Below are 21,829 nucleotides of genomic sequence, written 5' to 3'. Positions count from 1 at the left end.
CTAAAATGTACTGCTCTTCTGGCGTTAAATATACGTGCTGTATTTTTACGACGCTTCGTCTGCCGTTCAGCGAGACTTCATCAGTTATTGATACCGCAATTTCAAAGTAAACCACACTAAAACATTCAGGGGCGTCGTAATAATACAGCACGTAAATTTTATGCCGGAAGAGCAGTACATTTTAAATTGCCTTTAGCACTTCACGAATTTTTTATTCAATTCAAATTAATTTTGCACAAAAACAACTTGAACGCTTATGAAGGTGAATATCTAAAATAAATGGCAAGAGCACCGTTGAAGGATAAGGGTTGTGAGTCATAATTACCGATTGTTTGTTGTCAATTGGTTGGACACCTCATAATATGAGCCTAGTGCTGGTATTGTAGTGGTTTGCGTGGTCTTGCGGTGCACCGCAGCAAAGTTTGCTAAACTTCCGTTATGCACGGAATATCTGCGGGTGACGGGTCAAACAAGATGAACAACTCAATCGAAACAACATGTTTCATGCTTGTAATGTTTGTGTTTACTCTTCTGACCAATTGTGTGACTCATTATCACACCTAAAGCAGCGTCAATATTCGTGAAATCTTTAACCAAAACACAAAGTGCGATGAAAATACCTATAATGTACGCTGCGTTAAAGTTGTTCGCGTTATCTGTTCACCTCATAGGCGACATGCAGGGCAATGTTTTCTTTATCATCGTGGGGGCTTTTCTGTTTACAAAATACCAGAGATTTTGCACATATTTTGCACCGGTGTTTTAATTTAAAAACAGGTTTTTTGAAACCTAACAACATCATACTGAACAACGCATATCAGAATAAACGATAATGCTGTATTACACGTACAGTATTTTCGCCTTTTTTTTTATAAAACGTTGTGCATGCGGGTTTAAACTTGTAAACTGCTGGGTTTGAACAAGAAGGCTGATTTGCAAATCGCTTTGTTCTGACGTGTGATGAGTTCGACCGATGCAAACGATCAGTGAAAGAGTTAATGACTTCATAGAATCGCCCTGGCACCGAAAATAGGCCCGAACATCATAAAAAATACAATTATAGAAAATGACCTGGCCAAGTTTGCAGTTGCGTGATTAATTATTGAAGGTAATTTTGCAAAATGCTTGTCAAACGTCACGAATAGTATTTTGTGACGAATTGGTCGTTGTGGTCAATAAAAGTGGGTAGGCAAACTTCACGTGACTGTCACGAGTTATTTTGTTAACTTTCCACTTGTCGAGTCAATAAAACTTGATTTTTATTACTGCTTTAAGTTATATTCCGTTACATAATGTTTGCCTGGAGGTAATAACTCTCTGCTACGGAATGCGCTGTGAATACCCATACCACCTTCGATAAACACTCTATTTTGGGAATAAATGTTTTCTTGATTTTGGGCTCTTTTGACAAGTTAAAATATTTCGTTACTCCTATGGAGGACGGTTATAATATTTTATTGCAACAGTTAATTGTAATGAGAAACTTTTAGAAAAGGCGAATACTTTACAGCAACGAAGTTTTGGTGACATTCACCTTTTCGAACTAGAAAGTTCGGCTTGAGACCAACTGCAAGGTGGCGACATTGGGAGCCCTATTGTAAATATTAATTTTGCATCATCGCGACACAGATGTGGTGGGGGCAACATATCCCTTTGTGTACGAATGACTCGGGGTTTGTAGAAGTCCTTCAAGTCTTGATGTGGACAACCATTGTGCGGACGAGACGAGACAGGTGACGGTGACTTGCAAATTTGTGGTCAATCTAATTAGAATCTGACAAAACTCAGACCCATGTGAAACTTCAGGGTGCGCATATGGTTGGTGTTGATTCATTTACACAAGTCTAAAATAGTTTAGAAACGAAATTTTACCTCCGAGTGTTAAATCTGATTGTTTACAAATGTGGTTTTGACTGTTCAGTGATTGGGAGTGATTGATTACCCTACACACACAATTAGCGTGTGTGCCAATACTAACAATTCGGATATTTTGATTGAAATCGATAAAATAACGCGCGACTGATTCGAATTGTGAGCTTTGTTACATAGTGATGGTCGACTTAGGCTTGATGGACGAAGCTGAGGTGAAAGGTCAAAGTAAGTGACCACAAACATATCCTTAATTTGAGATCTGATTACCAACTGGCCAGAACCTAAAAGTCGTAGACAAGCAAAGGTTGATTTAATTTGTTGGCTTTAAGAGTGGTTTATACATGAGTGCACTAAAAACTGGCTTGTTTGTTTTACAAAGAAATAATTTAAAACGTGTTTAAAACGTCTTGTATGATTAAACGGAATTGAGCTGACATTAAATTACACACTGTATATAACTTGAGCCGCGAAACATTGCTTCTGTGTGTGTATGGGGATTTTCTTGTCCGTTGGTTTCCAGCAATCTCGAAAGAACTATGGAGTGTGGGACGGAATGCTGCTTTCCTGTGTAACTGCGCGGAACGTTGATCAAACGCGACACTGAACCGAGTCGAATTCCCAAATCTGTGAAGACGGTACGGGGAAAAGACTCGGTTAATCGTTAACCGGAGAAACTGCGGGCGAAGCTGAGGCTGTAATTGAGCCCCAATCGGAAAAATACACCGTCGAGTCGTGTGTGTTTTTCTATCAGCGGTGTCTAGCAATAGACTCGCGGCATGTATGTTTGTGAGGGCAAACACATATATCACCACGTGCTTTCCTCCGCGAAGTCAACCCAAGGTGAATTCGGGATCGTAAAATGCTGGCCGGTGGACGTGACTGGAGGCATGATGTCGGGGATCTGGTGGTTTTGATTTCTGCAAGCAGTGTTATTGGTTGCTTTCCATTTGCTTGGCAACAATGAAAAGAAAGATATCGAACGGCGCTGGTCGCGCCTCGAAAGAGAATATCATGGAAGGCTACAAAACCGAAAGTAAATATTGGTATAAGGTCAGGCGTGGGCCGCGTTAGTGTGTCTCGGCCTCTGACAAGTCCGTACCAGGCCATGTTTAGATCTGTGCTAAAATCACCTTTCATGCAGTAGTTGCGCTTACCTAGAAAGGCAAAGAAGGCAACCTTTATTTGGGTTGTGTGCTTCCACAGGTCTGCCTTTCTCTGGCCTGATTTGGATTGAATAAACGCAGTGCAACAGGCGAACAGCTGCTTCATCGGAAGCGGACGCATTGTAAACGTATGAGTTCATGCATATTGTATGCTGTGTTGTAAAGCACGTGAAGGGAATGAGCAAGCTTTCAACTCTGTGTTGTGATTTCCGTAAAGTAACGTAAACAACAGTACCTTCGGAAGTGTGTGGTAGACCGGTGTGGTTTGTCAGATGAGCGTAGGTTTGTTAAAGCATTACTCTGGCGCGAGCGCGAACTCGTTTAAATTAGTTCAAACTAATGCATGAAGTGCATCGTTTACCGCCAAGTCCGTCGTTTATCGACTTTATTCACGATGTGCGCAGGTCGTTAAAATCTTGCTTCAGTCCTCAGGGCTCAGAAGACAATCAAAGGTTGTCAGTCATCCGTTTGTAAGCTTGCGTACGACAATTTATCTGTTATGTTTTTTCAGTCAAGCGTCAAGAACGGGAAAGAATCTTAGAAGGCTCGCTGCCACAGTCAGTTTTTCGCTGTACGTATTTGAAATCAGTCTCTAACTTCGCAACTAAGTTATGCACTGACCTTTGTCACACCTACAGAGATGGGATTTGTTTCAGATTTTTCTCAGCTGCTTTCGGTGGTGAAAAAACTTCCGCAGCAAAAACAGGGCCGCTGTTGCCGAACTTCCCAGAATTGTTGACGTAAAACTTTCCACTCTTTTCGTTGTTTCTTTGACACAGTCAATTGTGATTATGGTTTACTTGGTTCAAGTGTTCAGTTAATTTGGCAAGGTTTGTTACTAGTTGCATGTTTAGAAGGTGTGATAAAGTTGAACCATAGATAAATGCAGTCTGCAGCCATCAGCGTTTTTGCGACAACCTTTACCCCACTAAGCTTTTTCCTTTGGTAATTTGAACGTGTTTCGCCAAGCGAAAAAACAGTGCCCGCACGCTTGGTGACGTCATCGCCGTCGACCAAATTTTAACCAAACGCTGTCCACATAATATGACCCAATATAAGGTTTATGAAAGAATTGCGCAACGGTAACGACACAGCAATGGGGTCTAAGCCTGAATTCTCTGTGGTTCGGGGCCCTCCCTCTTTCACACTCTCTCGCTTGAGATGGCAGAACGTGAAAAGAGTTTGCGCGTCACGAGAAGAAAGGGTGGAGAAGGGGAGATACAACGGTTTCGTCGACCGGCACCGCGCACCGAGTCGGTTGTCGTGTTTGCGGTCCCACGCCCTGTCAGGTTGAAGCTTCGAGAAGATGCTGGTCAGGCGTCGCTAGGTTTTGGGGTAAAGGATTTGATGAAATGAAAGTTACGTTACGTCGTGTCTTGATTACGTGTTGTTGGTCTCGTTAGCTACCGACCGCAATATTTACCTTGAAAACATTTCGTATTGAATTCCTTTGCGAAACCGTATAAGAATTCAAGTTTTAGTCCATATTGCCGCACAAGGTACATTCCACATATTGTATTATTTGATCAAAGATTCAGAGTGCAGGATCCTAAACATTAGATAGTAAGTCAACGTAAGAAAATCTGTGTCGAAATTTGTGTTAACGTGGACTGATATGTGGACGGAATAAGTTTGGCCGTTGGTGAGAAAGTGTACATCATTTGTGGCAAGCACGGAAGCAAAAAAAAACAGCGTGATTGAAAATGTCACATTTTAAATTCGAGAAGATCGAACAAAAAACGTTAATTTTATTGAAAATTCCAGAGTAGTGTGATACGTGCCCTCGCTATGTCGTACCGATTGGTTTGACTGAACAAAATTACCCGACTTCGGCCCTAACAGAGTGACTTGTTTGTTCACATACCAACGGCAGCACGTTTCGCAGTTTGCGCGGCTGTTGTGGAGGTGATGTTGTTATGCCTAACTTAATAACCGCCCCAGTACAACGTGGATGCAAGGGAGCAAAGCCCTTGATGTAAAATACTCAATTTTGCTTTGAGTCGTTTTAGTGTGATGTTTAATTTACTTAATCGAAATTTGTTGCTCCTTCTTGCAAAGGCGAATGCTTTCATCCGTGCAATCTGCAACTCTGTTGCTGCAGCGAACTTTTCTGCTACTTTGACCACCCGTCGATTAAGACGTGAACGTGTCTATCTGTGGCTTTCCTGTGGCGTTATCAAGACATCCCAGCGGTCTTCCACGCTGTTTTGTGTAAACACGACTGCTCTTTAAATGCGGAAACTTTTCAAAAACAAGCTCCAACTTTACAGAAGCTTGGGCGGCTGTTTCAGCTTGCGGTAGCAGCGTTCGTGGTTTTAAAGCGTCGGGAGTGTTTATGTGTGTTGAAGGAACGCGAAGAAACCTTCGGTAATGGAGCATATTGTTGAAAGAGCTTTTGTTTACCAGTAGCGGATTCAAGCTCGTTGTGGTGGCACAAACCTTTTTAAGCATGTCTACTCTGTTTTTGCTTTGCCAAATTCTTTGCAATAAAAAATGCATAGTATTATCGTACGTGCCGGCAAGGAATATCTAGATGCAATTGCGTTGATTGCAATGTAGCAAAATATTTGACTGACAACACAGAGGCGTGACAACCATAACTAATCGTAATTGGCCACTGTCGTGAAAAACCACATGAACACAGACTGTGACCACTTAGAACGTGCAATTTCGTAAACAAGCTTCGCGCTTCATAGTGAGTTAACCACAAACTCATGGGTCGGTTGCAAGAGAATCGTTGTCACGCATTTCATCGGTCGGTCTGTTGGTCGGTATGACGTAACCTACTTGCTGTGTTTAAATGCGAGCGCCACCTCTTTATAACAACATTTCACTTCCGTCCAATACATTGTGCGCGACGCTGATGGTGAAAATGGTGAAGGGATAGTTATAACAAATGGGCCGCCGTTACTTTTACTATGTATGATAGTAGACGACAGTAAAGTCATTTCCTATACAACTAACTGCAATGTCGAGTTATCAGTGCATCTGATAGTGAAAACAAGAGTAAATTTGTATCAGTTGGGAGAATTCTAAAATATTTTTATTGTTGCGACTTTATAACCACAGATTGGACCTTAATAACGTGCCACCAAGTTGCGCAAGTGCTGTCAGGCGTCGTATTGGTATTGAGTATGTGTGTAACACCTTAAAATACCTGCAGGTCATGAGTGTCTTGTACAAGCGGTGGAAATGGGTGTTGCGTTTTGCATTGAATATGTTTGGTTTTGACAAGATCAGTGACAGTGCTTCTGTTCAAGCAGCACAGTAGTGTATTCAGGATGCAGTATATTAATTACGCTTTATTGTCTGTTGCAGAAACGCCGTGTCTCCGCATCCGGTTGGTTAGGTATCTTGCCCCAACATGAGCGGGCTGATTGTGAATTTACCCAAGCTGCTGTACAGCAACGTCCTCGACCCGGTGCTGGGGGCTTTGCAGGATATAGCGCAAAATAGCTACACAATAGTGGAATCAGCGACCCGAAACGGTAGTCACAACGCAACCGGCGCTCACAGCGTTACCATAGAACTGACTGAGACCGACTTAAGCTTGTTTCTTCGTCTGAAATGGTTCCAAGCTTTCCTCTCCCTCGTTTTTTACTTTGTTTTGATACCGCTACTCATCTATTCCGTCTACGTGCTGTTATTCCGTCCCTTGGATCGTGTGAGGAGACTGGGATCTATTGGGTGAGTCTGCGTATCACAACAATACAACCCTCCTATTGGCTATTCATCCGCGCAGGCCTTACCACTGCCTTTATACAATAGGACGCCTCATACACTTCCATTGAGACAGGGGCATAGGTGCGAAAGAAAGATTTTTGCGGCGAAATTTAAACTTTAAAATAAGGTTTTTGCATTGCTTTGAAAACACCTTGAGTCAAATTGTGAACTGTCGTCTTTGAATGTTGCCGAATCACATTAAACAATAGTTCCAAAACGACGCCAAATAGGGAGACATTAAACTTCTTTCCTCCGTGCAAAATTGACGTTTTTTCTGCAGATATCTCCGTCATGAGGCAGGTGCCATGTCCAGGAGGGAGGTGGCGAACATGTTGCGGAAGAGGAGGAAGATTGGAGAGGATCTTCCCCCTGTTTATCCCAACGGTTGGTTCAGGTTATTGGACACCCAGCAGTTGAGTCGCGGCGAGGTCAAGGAAGTAACGGCTATGGGTAAGTACCGGTTTTCAGCGCGATTGCTGGATTTTTATTTCGGCATTCATTCCGCATATGTGATTTTCTAAAATATCTTCTTAGAGAACTCGTTTTAAAGGCATCTGCATATTGCCGCAGGTCGTTCCTTTCGAGTGCACGTCGTTTTTATTTGTAAAACGTCACTTCCGCCCATTATCATCAGTTCAAAATGCGTGTGTACGACGTTATTTGCGTTTTTGCGTGTTTTTTCCGGTTGGTTTCGATTTTGAAACGATAAATATTTGTGGGTGCACTGGAGGAACCACAATTCGAGTTTTGAAATCCTTCTAGCACGACAACAAATCAAAACATGGACAGGCCAATAGATACGGTCAAATTTAGGACCGTCTTCGAGCAATTTTAAAACCGTTTTTATACTTAACTCGAAAAGTCCGGTTCAAGTAACGACTCAGGTGGTCTCCAGTGACGCAGTCCATCACTTTGTTCGTTTTACTAACGGCAACTAATTGGTGGACAGGCGAAATTGATGCTCAATATTTCAACCTTTAAGATAATTTGTAATTGTTCAGCCATGTTAATGTTTTCAGGCGAACATTTTGCCGTGTATCGAACGAAGTCGGGAAAATCTCACGTTCTCGACGCCTACTGTCCCCACATGGGGGGGAACCTTGCCATGGGAGGGAGGGTGAAGGGTGATTGCTTGGAATGCCCCTTCCACGGATGGACCTTCTCAGGGGACGGAAAATGTACCGACATTCCATACTCTTCTAAAAGTGAGTTTGTATCACAATTCGTTGTTTCATTTCGCGCGATGACGTAACAATTGCATAGGTGGACCTTGCGTAAAACTGTTTAACTAATCCTCGACGGCAAAATGAAAGAGATGCTCATACCGAAAGCTATGACTGTGATCCGTGCCGAAAGTGATTGGCGAACAGATAACCACGTTTCCAAACGTCTGGTTTCGTGGTTTTTTTTTTGCTTACTCACGCCAAGTCACGATCAACGGAGCGTTAAAAGTTTACTCTGGGTCAAAGAGGTTACCTTAGTTTAAAAAAGAAAGCAGTGGCGTTTAATTAGACAAAAACAATATGCACGAGCAATGGCTGGTTATACTTAACTTAAACAAATACTTAACATAAGAAGAACTGATTGAAAATGCGGCCACGATAAAGAGAGGATGTAACATTTCCCAGTGGCGTTGGTGTTTTAAATAGGGAAATTCCTCCAAACCGTTTCAGGCAAAACACCGTCAATTATAGCGATTTAGTTGCTTCCAATTGCACCACCTAACAAAAATGCTTGCAACGCGGAAGAAGCGAAACTTATTGAACCGCTGACCGGCGCCGAATGGGTTTTTCCACTCCAGGATGAAGTTCACATACAAATACTCGTGGAATGACCAAGTGGGGATTTTACCAACGCGGTTTATAGTTGTGAAAATACCCAGATAGATAGCAAGCTCTTGCTTGACTCAACGGAGGCGGGCCCGATGCATGACGCAGCTACACTGCGGCAGACGGAAATAAACGCCTGATGTTTTGCTTTTAATGGGGGAATATTATTGTCACAATCGTCTTTGTGTCGCTGCTATGTGCTGATATGCCATACCACATCCTGCCATATACTGTTGAAACCAGCTGACAATATGTGTTCATTTAACGTGATATTATAATCGTGTTTCAGTTCCAAGCTTCGCCAAGACGAAATCGTGGCCAAGCAGGGAGGTGAATGGCGCGATATATGTCTGGTACCACTGTGATGGCCTTGAACCTCAATGGGAGATCCCCACCATCGATGCAATCTCCAATGGAAAGTTTGCATACAAAGGAAGAGTGGAGCACCATGCCAACACTCACATACAGGTTCAGATAAATCCAGTGCAGCATATAGGAGCTTTATTAATAAGCTTGTCTGCGTAAATTACGCAAAGTATTTTGTTGTCGGTTAAAAAGTTCATGATAAATTTAAACGCATTCTCCGCCTTCGTATTCTGATGCCACCCATGAGTTGCGCAATGAAGAAAGGCAAAATGTATTTTCATTGCAGCTGAATAACAACAAAATTTCCTCAAAATTCCACACATTTTTCCTCGCATCCCAGCCGTCACGCTTCATTTGAAGCCAGGTTACCTCGGTAACAAGCTCATTCACGCGTGATTATTTTTTCCCTCGTTGATCCGTATAAGCACGCGTGATTTGCCGGTCGGCAGTTCAGAGATAGCGCAAATATTCCGGGGATTGCCAGTCTGTTTGTCGCTGGTTCAATGGAGAATTGTTGTTTCAAAGATTGCAACATCGTCCGGTAATAATACAATAATACACAACCATGTGTTCACATTATTTCAACAACACGAAAGACAAACAAATAAACAAACAAGCAAACATGATTGAGATTGTTTAGTTGTTTTAGACATGTACCAAAAACTGCTAGTTGTTGTGGAGTATTTTTTATGGTTGTTGTTTAAAGCAACTCAACCCTCCAGCATCCAACACAACCCAATTACGCACGCTAACCGCAGCTTCAACCTTCAAAATAAGCAAACCAAAGCAACGAGACGACTAATAAACAAACAAAAACGGAAGTATCCTCCTATCTCGACGTTTTCATAATCGGTACAGGTCTGCATGTAACGTGTGATTATTTTGTTGTGCCAGGACGTCCCAGAGAACGGGTCAGACCTCGCCCATCTCGGCCACCTTCACGTGCCCAACGTATGCTCGGGGGCCAACCTGTCAACCCAATTCGATTCCTGGTGGAATTTCATCGAACACATTTTCAAGGTAAAATTACGCGACCAAAAATCTTGCTCTTTATTTTCTGGGGTGTAAGTAAAATATCATTAACTATTTGTCCTTTATTCTGATAATCTCCTTGGTGCATTTCTGTTTATACCGGACTATCCTTGTATATCCTTGTAAAATAACCTATTCTGGTCATGGCCGGTGGTTTAGGTTTTGCTTTGATTTTTTTAATGAAATGTTTGGTTCAAGCTGCAAGTAACGGCGGTCTTCGACAGGGATTTTCACACGTGTGGCGCGCATAGATGGGCTTAATTTAAACGCAGATTAAAGCTAAATTTAGGCTGCTGAGCACTATTGGAGGTCACGCCTCCGCACAAGTGTTTTGATTGGAACGTTATCTCCCACATGTTAGCTCGCGAACGTTGCTCCGGGCGAACTTCGAAGGAAGGTTTTTGCAACAAAATCACTTCCTCTTTGCTTAGTTTTATCAGGTGCGTGTAGATCGTATCTAACATGAAGGTTGTAAACAGTTTACCACATCCATGCCAATGCACGACCCCGCCAATATGAAGACGTAAATATTAAACAGTGAAACCTTAACGTGGGGTGTTGAGGAAGTATAAGTTTGATAAGCACATTCATCTTGCAACAACATTTTACATTGAAACATCTCCTATACTTCATTATGTTATCACAATGCAAAACCATCAGGTTAAAATGTTTTGGGACAATTTATCAGTTTTTGTAAAGGTTTTCACATTGATACTGTGACGACCAACAACCGAAACAAGATTAAGGTGAAGCAAATTAAAGCAGCATTAACATTGCTGGTCGCTATATCCGCTATCATATCAACTTCGTCTTGCATAACTTTTCATGTAAAACCAGACCGAAAAATCGCGCTCTCGTCGGGCTTGTGTGGTGCCTGGCAGTATTTTCTGCTCGCAATATTTTACATGTTGTGTGTGACCCAATTGCACTACACCGCTTACATGGACGTTGTGTACGATGTATTGTTTGTGTGTCAACTGCTGTGCAACCTGTGCCAGTTTACCACAACATGCTACTTCCCACCACACGACATATAAGCATCGGAAGCTACAGTGGGGTTGTAAACAAAGTCGATATTGGCATAAATTTTCGCCAAACCGCCGCGAAAAAAGCGAACTAATTAATAAACGAATGTCCGCATTTCACCTTAATTGGTGGAAGAACAGCAACGTGAAAATATGGTTGAAATGACTACGCTTTTAACATGGAGAGATTTATCGCCTGAAGAAGTGATTTGTCTTGTGCCCTTAAAAGCTTCATCATCACTTCCGCTCACTAACAGTAAACTTTGCATAAAGCTTGTTTTTGCATCCAACTGCCGTTCCACTATAGACTCCGCCATTGTGGAAAATCAATCATGTCGTTTTTTTTACAGGCAGAATGCAAAGGACCCCAAGAGAACAAGCCCCACATATCCATGTTTTACCTGACTCACCACTTGCTGGTGTTCAAAAGATGGAAGTGGATGAAACTGTATCTCAACGTCTACCAGGTCAACATGCTAATTTTTTATGTCACTTTGACTAAAACTTCAACGCAAACCGGACCCTGTGATATTAATTTAAGGCCGGGCACCACGACCCAAGAATTTAACAACTGGATTTTACGAGAATATAACACGGCCAGTATTAAATAAACACCTCCTGTTGTTAAATCCAATACAAAAACCTTCAATTTATTGATGCAGGGGACAAAAGTATCTCAAACGGTTTTAATATGTTGCCCCATAGGTTCCAGTAAAAAGCAATGATTTTGATTGAAAGTCTCACAATGTTTACTTTGATGTAGAAATTTGTCCACTCGCTTGCTTGGGTTGTGTTTCGGGCATTCAGTTCCGGTGTCTTAACTTTACGTCCCAAGTGCCTTCAAAGGAATTTTGTCGGCGAAAGTCGCATGCTTTGGTGTCCTACAAAGGGGGCGTCACAAAGAGATAAAAGGCGCCTAAATTTGTGCCGCTTTTGTGCTTTTGCGGGGCGGAAATTTCACATCTTACTTTTCTTTACTTGCTGGCTTCGTTGCAGACAGGGTGTGTACACGCACTGTTTCGACCTGTGAGGTCTCATCAGTGCAGCTGTTGAGTGGCACTGTGCTAGCTTTCACACCAGCAGGCACAATAGTCTCCACTTTGTGTTACCTTTCGGTCAACGTCGATCTGCAGGGTACCCTATACTGGGTACCGAACAACAGAGACGACGAACCACTGTGGAGCGCACTACGGCTGGCTTCGTGTTTTGCAAGGACGTAAATGTTGCGTCCGGGGGGTGATATATCATGATTGGCTTTAACGTTTTGTTTGTTTAAACAAGTAGAACTACAGTATGACGTATTCAATCAAGGAGCGCGCAATATAATTGAATACATAAATAAAATTGCCCGCTTTCTGTTGGTCTCTAGTTTGACCTGTCGGTTTTTGACCCTCGTTCTACCACGTAAACAAACTTCGGATCAACTTTGGCCGACATTCCAAGCTTTACTACGAGCCAAATCATGCGGTTACCAGCCTTATGGTGTCGAATTACAAACGCTTCTGTTATCAGCGCGTTGTTTTTGCCGAGTTGAGTTGAAGCGAGCCCGTTTCTTTTCCGTTGCTATGAACAATCTTTTGACTGCGTTTCAGGCGCCTACACGATGCGTAACTAATACTTTCGCCGGTTAGAATCGTACTTTTGTTGACCTTTCTTCAATACCCTTCAAAAGAGGTTTTCCTTAAAGGTTTTGGAGCCCATTGTTCTTTCAAACTGAACACGTGCCATAGCACAGCAGTGATACAACCTATATCGGACGTTTGTGAAAACAATTCACATTTACAACATGCGAAATATGGATTAAGTGCGAACACGAATACTGTTATACAATGTAAACTGCGCTTCCTATTGGATTGTCCATAACTATATCGTGAAATCAGTCGGAGATTGTTTATCGGTTCTGTATATAAATATCGACTTTGTTGTATAATATTGTATGTTCGAATTTTCCCCGTCCAGAAATTTGTGTTCAAATTTGCTTTGAGAAAAAACGCTAAGCCTAAGTGTCTGGAATTTGTAAATGTTACATTTTTATATCATAAACGATGAATCCGTAATTCGCGAAAAAGCGGTCAACTTTTGTTTGTGCGCAAAAGCAACCCCGGAAAAGTGGCATTGCAGGAAGGCACCAAATTATTCGCGTGTCTGGAATGATAAATGTGTTTGTGTCTAGAAAATAGAAGCATATCCATATATTCTTCAGGGACTGTTCATCACCAAATATGGTATAGCCAGACTATAATCTCAAACAAATTAATTTGCAGATTGGACCCGGCATCGTGCATCTGCATTTCAAAAGTCCCGTCGGTGACGGAGTTTTTGTTCAATCCCTTACTCCTGTCGAGCCTTTGCACCAAGTACTTACCCACAACCTATACGCAACGTGGAGACTGCCTAACTGGGTCGGAAAGATAATGTTGATAATGGAAGCCGTTCAGGTAAGGACAACATTTTCCAGCGATTTAGCTGAAAAGACTCATATCATAGCTACACTGATGAGCCGTATTTGGTTGAAACAGTGGCCCTGTCTGCAGCTCACAATAAAAAAAACATTATTGGCTGTATTGCTTTAATATTCAGGTAAACGTAACATTTTTCGCATCCGCGTTTGGAAAACTTGAAACTCGTGACAAATATCGACTCGATGTGTAGGGTTAGATATGGATTTTTAAATAAACGGCGGCTTTTGCCACATGGTGGTTCACGTCACAATGTCCATTGTTCGATAATTTTCTGACTAATTCCAGGCTGATTCTGTATCAGAGGAAGTGCTTAATGGCGGGTGCTTTCACTTTCATTTAGGGCAGGGGTTCTTAACCTGGGGTCCATGAACCCCCAAGGGGTCCAAGAAGATGCATTAAGGGGTCCATGAAACGAAATACAATTATTCCGAAAATCCACGTATTTTCCTTTGTCCATAAGGTTTCGCTGTCCGCGAATTTTAATTTTTCGACATTTGCAATGTGTTTCTTGCAAAGGGGTCCATAGCTTTTCAAAGAATGTTTTAGGGGTTCGTGATCCAAAAAAGGTTAAGAAACACTGATTTAGGGACTGACATGTTTGAATGAACAAAATTTAAAATCAAATATTGTTTTTTGAAGGTGGATCGTGACATCATGATTTGGAATAATAAAACCTTCAGTCCAAGACCCCAATTAGTGAAGGAAGACAGTTTGATCGCAAAATACCGACGCTGGTTTTCCCAGTTCTACTCGGAAAACAGCCCTCGCTTGCAGATGAAATCGGAAGATGGCAGCTGGTAATATTTCCATAGATCGTGACTACAAGGTGACCTAAGTGAACATCCGGGGCTTCTATGTAAATTGTGACGTCGATATACCTTCCTTTGTTGCAGTGATGCAACACCAAAACCACTTTCCTGTTTGCCGTACAATGCACGTTTATCTCGGTTATTGGATAGAATTTAATCCGACCACACTGTTTTCCCCAGAAATTATCATTTAATTGCCGGAAGTTGATTTTGTTTTTTGATAACTGCACATATAGGTCTGTATTGAAGCCAAAGCCACTGTTTTGTTCCAGATATTATCATAATCGTTCCATTGATAATAATCCAAAGTAGGTTTTTGAAGACCGAACAACCAGACCCCAACTTCACAAGTACAATTACTTCGATCTATTCAAGTCAAATAAGCTGTTTTGTTGGTTTTGGTAAAAAAATCACAAAATTAAACCAAAAAAAATCCCCCCTCCCTTCTTTTTACCTTCAGCAGATTCCACATTGAGTTTTCCACAACTGACATTTTCAAATGTATGACGCTGTTATGCATTTCTGTGTAAATTTAACACAGCGATCATGCGGACAGCTCAGTTGGTTGGTGTTTTTAAAAAATATATTTCGCCAAACAAGACACCATCAGTTTGTGGAACTGACCATAGGTGATAAATAGACACAAACGAGTTGAGTTGCTTTACGCAAATGTCGGTGTTATACCTGTGAGGATTAATTGGGCAAGATTTTGGAACGTACAAGCTATTTGCCGTCGCAATCTTGATTGCTACTTCATATCATGCTGATATACGTCTCGTTATGGAATGGTTCGGTTACGATTTTTTTGCATTGAGTTTGTAGAGCTTGTGCTTCGTGTGTGCGCTGACAGATATGCATTTGTATATTTCTGTACGCTTGATTCTGCTGTGTTCCGCATATGGTGGGAATGCCAAGCGTGTGTAGATAACCTACTGTAGATAGAGTGATACCTTGTGTGGTTACACAAATCTAACGTATTCTATATGCCCACGAATGCAACCTCTAATTCAAATTGCTTTGTTTATTTTTGCTTACCCTTGTATAGTTTTACTCGCCTAAGTTTAATTGAATAAATCTATATTGTGTGGTGCACGTGGCCACATTTTTGCAAACGTTCTCTGGATGTGATCCTAAGATTTTATTTACACCAACATGTTTAACAGTTTTGATATCTTTTTGTAGCGGTCATTGAGTAAGTTATCTCCCAGATGTGCTTTAAGTGTTTCTAATTACGATAATCTTGTAAAATACTGAAAACGTGACGCAAAAACTTTCAAAAATCAAACAATTTTTAGTTACATACTGCTGCGTTTATCATGGTTGGGCGCAACTACTAGGGGTAACGATTAGTCGCCAAGGGAGTAGGTAATCTTGCGAGAACTTTAACTTTCCTTTTTGACACCAAAAAATCCTGTAACCAGATTAAAACATGGAGGAAACGAGAGGCGAAGTTGGAAATCTTGCCCAGTTTGGTGAAAAAAAAAAGACGCGGACAGAATGAAAATGATGTACTAGATCAACTTTTATGGACGCAAAGTCCCCAATCTCAGTAAAACACACACAATATATACAAAATACAGTGAAGACAGATAGCACTTGGTAGAAACTGAAGTTGCCTGGTCATACTACAATGAATTACGAACTAAGAGCATGCTGGCGGATAAAGCAGGCGTTTTTGCGAACGTATGACATCACTATACGCCACAAACAAAACATTATGACATCACTATACGCCACAAACAAAACATTATGACATCACTATACGCCACAAACAAAAATGTTATAATTTGAGCGATTGATTCTGCTCCTTTAAGGCAAAATTTAGGTAAGAGGTAAATAAACTTATAAATTTTTTTGGGAGAAAAATTGAAAACAACAAATGACACACATTTTTTCGCAGTACGTAACCCTTGTGTACGATAGAGCAACCAACGTAAGCATTGGAAACACATTATAATTCGCTACGAGAATATGGGGTTATTAACTGCTCATAGTATTTTCCGTAGACGATTTTTGCGTACGGTAACAGCACATCACCTTTTCGTATCACCAATCTCATCACCTCCTATATTGGAAACAAATTGTTGCATTTTTGTAAAATTTAAAATATTTCTGGAGTAGTGCATGTGGGATAAAAATATTTTAACTCAAATCATTCATATGTTAATGGTCTCGAGCATAATAAAAAGTTGCCAATACGTTATGCGGTGTATCTACGTGATGGGGGGACCTGAATTTATGAAACATTTGTTTTTAATTTGTACATTTAAACAGTTGAAAAGGTTTACTATAAGTGCGACAAACATGCGGCAAAACTTAAGCAGGTAAACTTCTACAGGGAAGAGTACAAATTAGAACGGTTTTTATTGTCAATTGCTGATTTAGCTCACAACGGTTCATACCTTGTCGTTTTGCAGTTGAGCTCTAAAAATACGTGTCGGCAATACATCCATTTTCTTTTTAATTAGCAGAAGAGTGGCTTTGACGGTCTGTTTGGGTTTAAAAAAAATAATTTTAATAGATTTCTTACCTAGAAATATGTGCAACATGCTATTAGGGCATAAATGGTCAAACTATTGCTTATAACCAAAGTTTAAAATTTTGTATAAAAATTGCTGCTGGTTTACTAAGCCGCAAACAGATATGCTTGATTCTGAATGAGCATTTTAGAACCTTGCAGCAATTTACCGTTTCTTTCGACTTTGCCAAGATTATAAAATCCGTCTTGTCGATGTTATTATCCATATTCATGTCCAATATCTTGAAAGCGTCGTCCACAGCCTGCTGACATTCGCTGTTCCATGCGGGCTCAGGATCCTTCACGCGAAATACAAGAAATCAAAGTATTGTAAAGTTCTCAAACGGACAAACCAAGACATCCCGCAGCTACAGTCCAAGTGTTAATTTAGGTCGTTTCAAATACGCGTGTCGTATTTTGTGCCCGAGAATTCCATTTTAGCCAGACCGTTTTGTGTCGGCTGTTCTAAGCAATTTTAATCTATTTGCTAACTTGATGAGCGCATTTACAAGAAACCATTGTTAAACTAAATATTGATGCTTCAATTTAGTAAGCAGGTGTTGACCCGAAATAAAGTTGTCTGCTATTTATTGGCAGACTTCAACAGCAATGGCAAAAGTACGATTGCGACTGTAACATTTCTTCCAAAAACTTACTTGTGCAAGGAAATTTTTGAACTCTTTACGGTCAAACACCATCCCAGCCCTAATGTCGGCGACAAATTGTGCACTGCAACAAATAAAAACTATATGTGAGCAATAATATTGTTTATAGTAAACTGCAGACATGGCCACGATTTCGACCCAATAGGTCTCTTTAGTGCAGCTTTGGTGACTTCCAAAGATATTGCCAGTTAAACTATAGTTCGTATATATACGACAAAAGAAGACAGGACACTATCCAGTCGCCGTCAACCGTTGGTTATGAAACTAAGCGCAACCACCAGGGGACAAACAATAAGGTGGTAAAACGGTGACCTTCGTGTTGTCACCAAAGCTACACTGGTGAGACTTATAACAGGTCGAGCGGTGTCCACGTTTGTTGTTCTCAAAAAATAAATTTGTTTGAAGAAAAAAAAAGAAATAAATTGTACATTGGGCTCTTTGGCTCCGCTGGTGGTGGTGGGGCTTCTTCGTTCGCGTCTAAATCTAACGAAAAAAACTTTTAATGGTTGCCGCATATAAGTACAAATTATTAAATTGAAGCACGCTGAAGGTCTGGTGGAGATAAGAAAATACGAAAAACAACTGACAAGGACGGTTGACCGTTTTAATTATAATTTATATGCTGGCAAATATTCGATAATTATTCGAGAAAAATAGTTTATTAAGACGGGTTCCTTAATAATTTACACAGAATCTAACCCTACTGAGCGTTGTCACTCTATCAGCGACATCATTTATTCCGATAGGAAGTCGAAAGTTTGAGCTGGTGGTGTATTACAGCAATAAATAAATAATTTATAAGAAGCCAGACGACTCTAATCTGAAACTTCTGGACGGAAACACTTCGTACCTCCTTCTAATTCTTCCATCAGTTGATCATTTCCATAAGTCTCGGAACTTGTGAACGTCACCTGGTCCATTGTGATGTCACTATGGTCGCCACATTTTTCAGGCGTGAGGTCAACGTAGTCAAGGGGTTTGTGGTTGAACCAAATATTAACCGCCAAGTTGTCTCCGAACGAGTTAACCTGGTGGACCCTGAAAGAGGGTGAAGAGGAAATTGTCAGAAAGTAATAGTTTGGGAAAAGCGTGGATTGTTGGCTGAACATTTAACGCACCATTAGTGGCGTGAAGGCAATGTTTTGGGTTTATGATGAAGCATTTAAAAGTTCAAATTGACTTGGAAACGAATATAACTATTTTTCCTTAAGGTCAAGCGGCAATTATTTGTAACGCGCAAAGATTGTTTGGTGACAATAAATGACAACTGTAAACAATTTTTGCATTAAATGCGGGTTTTCGCGCCATTCGCCGAACAGTGGCTACGTGCTTGTCCGCATGCGCAATAACTAATACAGGATAGACAAGGGTATATGGTGGTTGTATACAGGATGTTGGCTGGATCCTTGCTGTGCGAATACCGTCTGCTACACGAGGATATCATGCACATATTAAGAAAGCAATTTAAATGTGTTACCCACTCAATCCTTGAAGCATGACAAATTATTACATCGAATATTATCACATGAAGGTGTTAACAAATACGGTATAACCACCTACCAGTTGAAAGGAATGTACAGACAATCTCCTGGTTGCATTTTAACGATACCATATCTCATTTTCGCTAACGATGGATATTGTATGAAGTCGACAGCATCCACATCCAAACCCGAGTAACCTCCCTCTGACCGATCTATGACGTTCTCAATCCAATCCTTAACAACGTGCCAGGCAGATTGAAATAAGTGTGAGTTAATCAAAATGTTTGTAATTAGGATGAATTCTAGTTGACAAGCAAGCGAAAGCAAGCGTTGGTGAATAATAGTATGTGCTTAATTGTGCTAGAAAAACAGAATAAATCAAACAGAAAGCTTATGATAAGAAAACTCTTCTAGGTTAAATGCATACAAACCTATTTTGAAATTGTACGCACTTGAATGTATACATATCTCTTTTTAACCAACCGTTTTCTGTGCTTTTAATTTTACTGCAATTATAAGCCTACAATAAGTAAGATGTACGATACCTCATCTGTGTCAAATGGACTGACAAATATAAGGGTTTTATTTCCACGATAAAGACAATTGATGTTTTCAACACCATCACTGTGAACAACTGATTTGGTTCCTCCAGAGCTGAACCACATAACCTGTAGAGTTCATGGACTGTGTTATTGGAAAACGGTAGCAACATGCAAAAGTTAGTTAAATGAACTATGTTCAAATATCTTTAATGAAAACCTAGTGTAAAAGATAAACCAACGCCAGAAACTAAAAGGATTTTGTGATTTAAGTATGTACACGTTTTACAGGTGTATTAATGATGATAAAAAATAGAAACTTTAATCCAACCAAAAACTTTATTTAAATCCATTATGCTATAAAAATTACGACAAGCTAACTGTTTTTGCTTGTATATTGTCTGAAATTAACAATTCACACATCTTTGCTTACATTTGTCACAAGATTGTTCTGCATAATTTCTTCACATTGCAAGGGTGGAGGAAAGATGATATCCTCTCTAAATGAAACAACTTTATTTTAAGGACAGAATTAATCAGGCATATTCTTGTCACCCTTTTTCCATGTTTAAGCATGTGTAAAAAATATTACCCATGGTTTTATCGGTGCCAGTGCCATTTTACTCTTATATTATGGTCCATGTACATAGTAGTTTATTGTGCAAAATAGAATTTGGTTAATAAAAGCGTTTTTTTACAAAATACATTTTGCAGTAATTTACCTCAGGTATGGGGGAACCTCGTTCACCCAATACATGTCCCTTTCCTGATATGTTTCAACAAACTCATTGAATGTCATATTGAACGTACTCCCGGTTCTAATTTCTTTTTTTCTACCCTCAACAAAAACCACCTTCTTATCATTTGCAGATTTTTCTAGCAGGTACTCGTTTGTCCTATATTATTTAAAACTTATTAGTGTGGGATATTTTAGCGAAAATGCTGGAATATTCAAAATTAAAATGCAAACATGCCAGTTACCATATCAACAAAATATAACATATATTTAATAAACGCTTGGATGGTAAAAGATAAAAAAATTTAAATGGCTTAAATGACTTAAAAATAAAGAAAATAATTATCAACATTAACATACCACTTTGTGTAAGCCGGTGAAATAGTAGCTGCTCCTTTCATTACAAGTGGCAGAGATGCTGCAACAAAACCATTAAAGAACTGGGATGTAGTTGGAAAACCATCTATGCTGTGGATTTCGAAGAAAGGTCCAGTTGAACCAAATGGTTTAAGGTGTCCAGGCAAAGACTCCAAACGATCCTCTTCAGTTTTACTAAGTTCTGCAGACACCTGGACAAAGCATGGGTTAGCGTTGCAAGCAACTGTGACATTTTCAACCAAGAAACAAATTATTTGTTTTAAAACTAGGAAAACTGTGTTAAGTTGATTAAAATAAGTTTTGTAGGAACTAAAATAAGCTTTATTAATTGCAAGCAATTACATACACATATAGTCAAAAATAGCAGAGCACTTACCAGTGATGTTAGAAATGCAAATGCAAAAACAACCAAGTTTGCACAGAATTTACCCATTGTTTACAGATTTTTTTTGAACCTGCAAACATGATATAACCAATATTTTATTTCAATTATTTCATACTGCCCATTAGTCATTGCTCGAGACAATTTATTCCTTTAGAAAACGCACAAATTACACTACAATAATTTTCTCACCAACATCAGTACACGCTGGTAACATTTTTCTTGTTAATGAGGCGTCTACAGCGTCATATTAACTTCCAAATTATAGGCATATGGAAGACTTCCAAGATGGAACGAGAGAACATCACGGGATCTAATAACAAAAGGAAGGAAGGAAATAGATTAAGCCACAAAACCGACACCACTGAAAAGCTCGTTTATGAGTTGTCACGTTTTGCTTTTTTACCGTTCGGTTCATTCCCGTGTGTGATCCATCTCCACATTATTTCTACGTCTAGTTTTCACAAGTTGGCGGTAGTCACGCAGAAAAAGTCTAGACTACCGCCTAATGTAAAACCTTTTATTTGAGTCTTGATCCGTTCCATTGCTTACGGGTAAAAATGCATTGGTCGTTGTGTTGTGTGTAATTTTCAGTATATCGTTTTTGCTGGCGTTGGCCCAAGTCTGACTGTGTCAACGCAAGTTGGCTTTGCCATCAATAAATGTTGAACAACGTTGTTTAATACGCCTGACCGGCGCGGTCATTTCCTCTCTGACCATTGATTGGAAGATTGAATTATTTGAAAACCAGAAGAAAGGAAATTGCCAAGTTTCAGCCCAATAAGGCTCAGTCCTTTGAGGGTCAAGCTCAGTCCTTTGAGGGTCAAGGATCATAAACTCTAAATTGAG

The 21,829-nt window shown here is 40.2% G+C and overlaps 2 protein-coding genes across 2 annotated transcripts; one reads left to right on the top strand and one right to left on the bottom strand.

Annotated features, from left to right (window-relative positions):
- Window positions 1-4,958: 4,958 nt before the first annotated feature.
- Window positions 4,959-15,538, top strand: LOC145894417 (cholesterol 7-desaturase nvd 1-like). Its single transcript, XM_082983002.1, has 9 exons — window positions 4,959-5,010; window positions 6,354-6,722; window positions 7,039-7,208; window positions 7,778-7,963; window positions 8,877-9,055; window positions 9,848-9,973; window positions 11,361-11,477; window positions 13,275-13,448; window positions 14,112-15,538. Exons 2-9 carry the CDS (start codon window positions 6,400-6,402, stop codon window positions 14,271-14,273), a joined length of 1,437 nt encoding a protein of 478 aa, XP_082839128.1. The 5' UTR covers window positions 4,959-5,010; window positions 6,354-6,399; the 3' UTR covers window positions 14,274-15,538.
- Window positions 15,539-15,774: 236 nt separating this feature from the next.
- On the bottom strand, window positions 15,775-21,455 carry LOC145894769 (uncharacterized). Its single transcript, XM_082983416.1, has 14 exons — window positions 21,387-21,455; window positions 21,173-21,293; window positions 20,975-21,053; window positions 20,581-20,789; window positions 20,207-20,380; window positions 19,918-19,984; window positions 19,491-19,613; window positions 19,025-19,179; window positions 18,315-18,502; window positions 17,893-17,947; window positions 17,456-17,528; window positions 16,970-17,098; window positions 16,684-16,770; window positions 15,775-16,346 (listed from the first exon to the last, which is right to left on the bottom strand). The coding sequence occupies exons 3-14, from the start codon at window positions 21,029-21,031 to the stop codon at window positions 16,233-16,235; spliced, it is 1,431 nt and encodes a 476-aa protein (XP_082839542.1). The 5' UTR covers window positions 21,032-21,053; window positions 21,173-21,293; window positions 21,387-21,455; the 3' UTR covers window positions 15,775-16,232.
- Window positions 21,456-21,829: the final 374 nt, after the last annotated feature.

This window comes from Ascidia mentula, chromosome 3, assembly GCF_947561715.1.
Source record: "Ascidia mentula chromosome 3, kaAscMent1.1, whole genome shotgun sequence".
NCBI lineage: Eukaryota > Metazoa > Chordata > Ascidiacea > Phlebobranchia > Ascidiidae > Ascidia > Ascidia mentula.
Note: the sequence above shows the minus strand (reverse complement) of the source record. Positions and strands in the feature narration are given on the sequence as shown.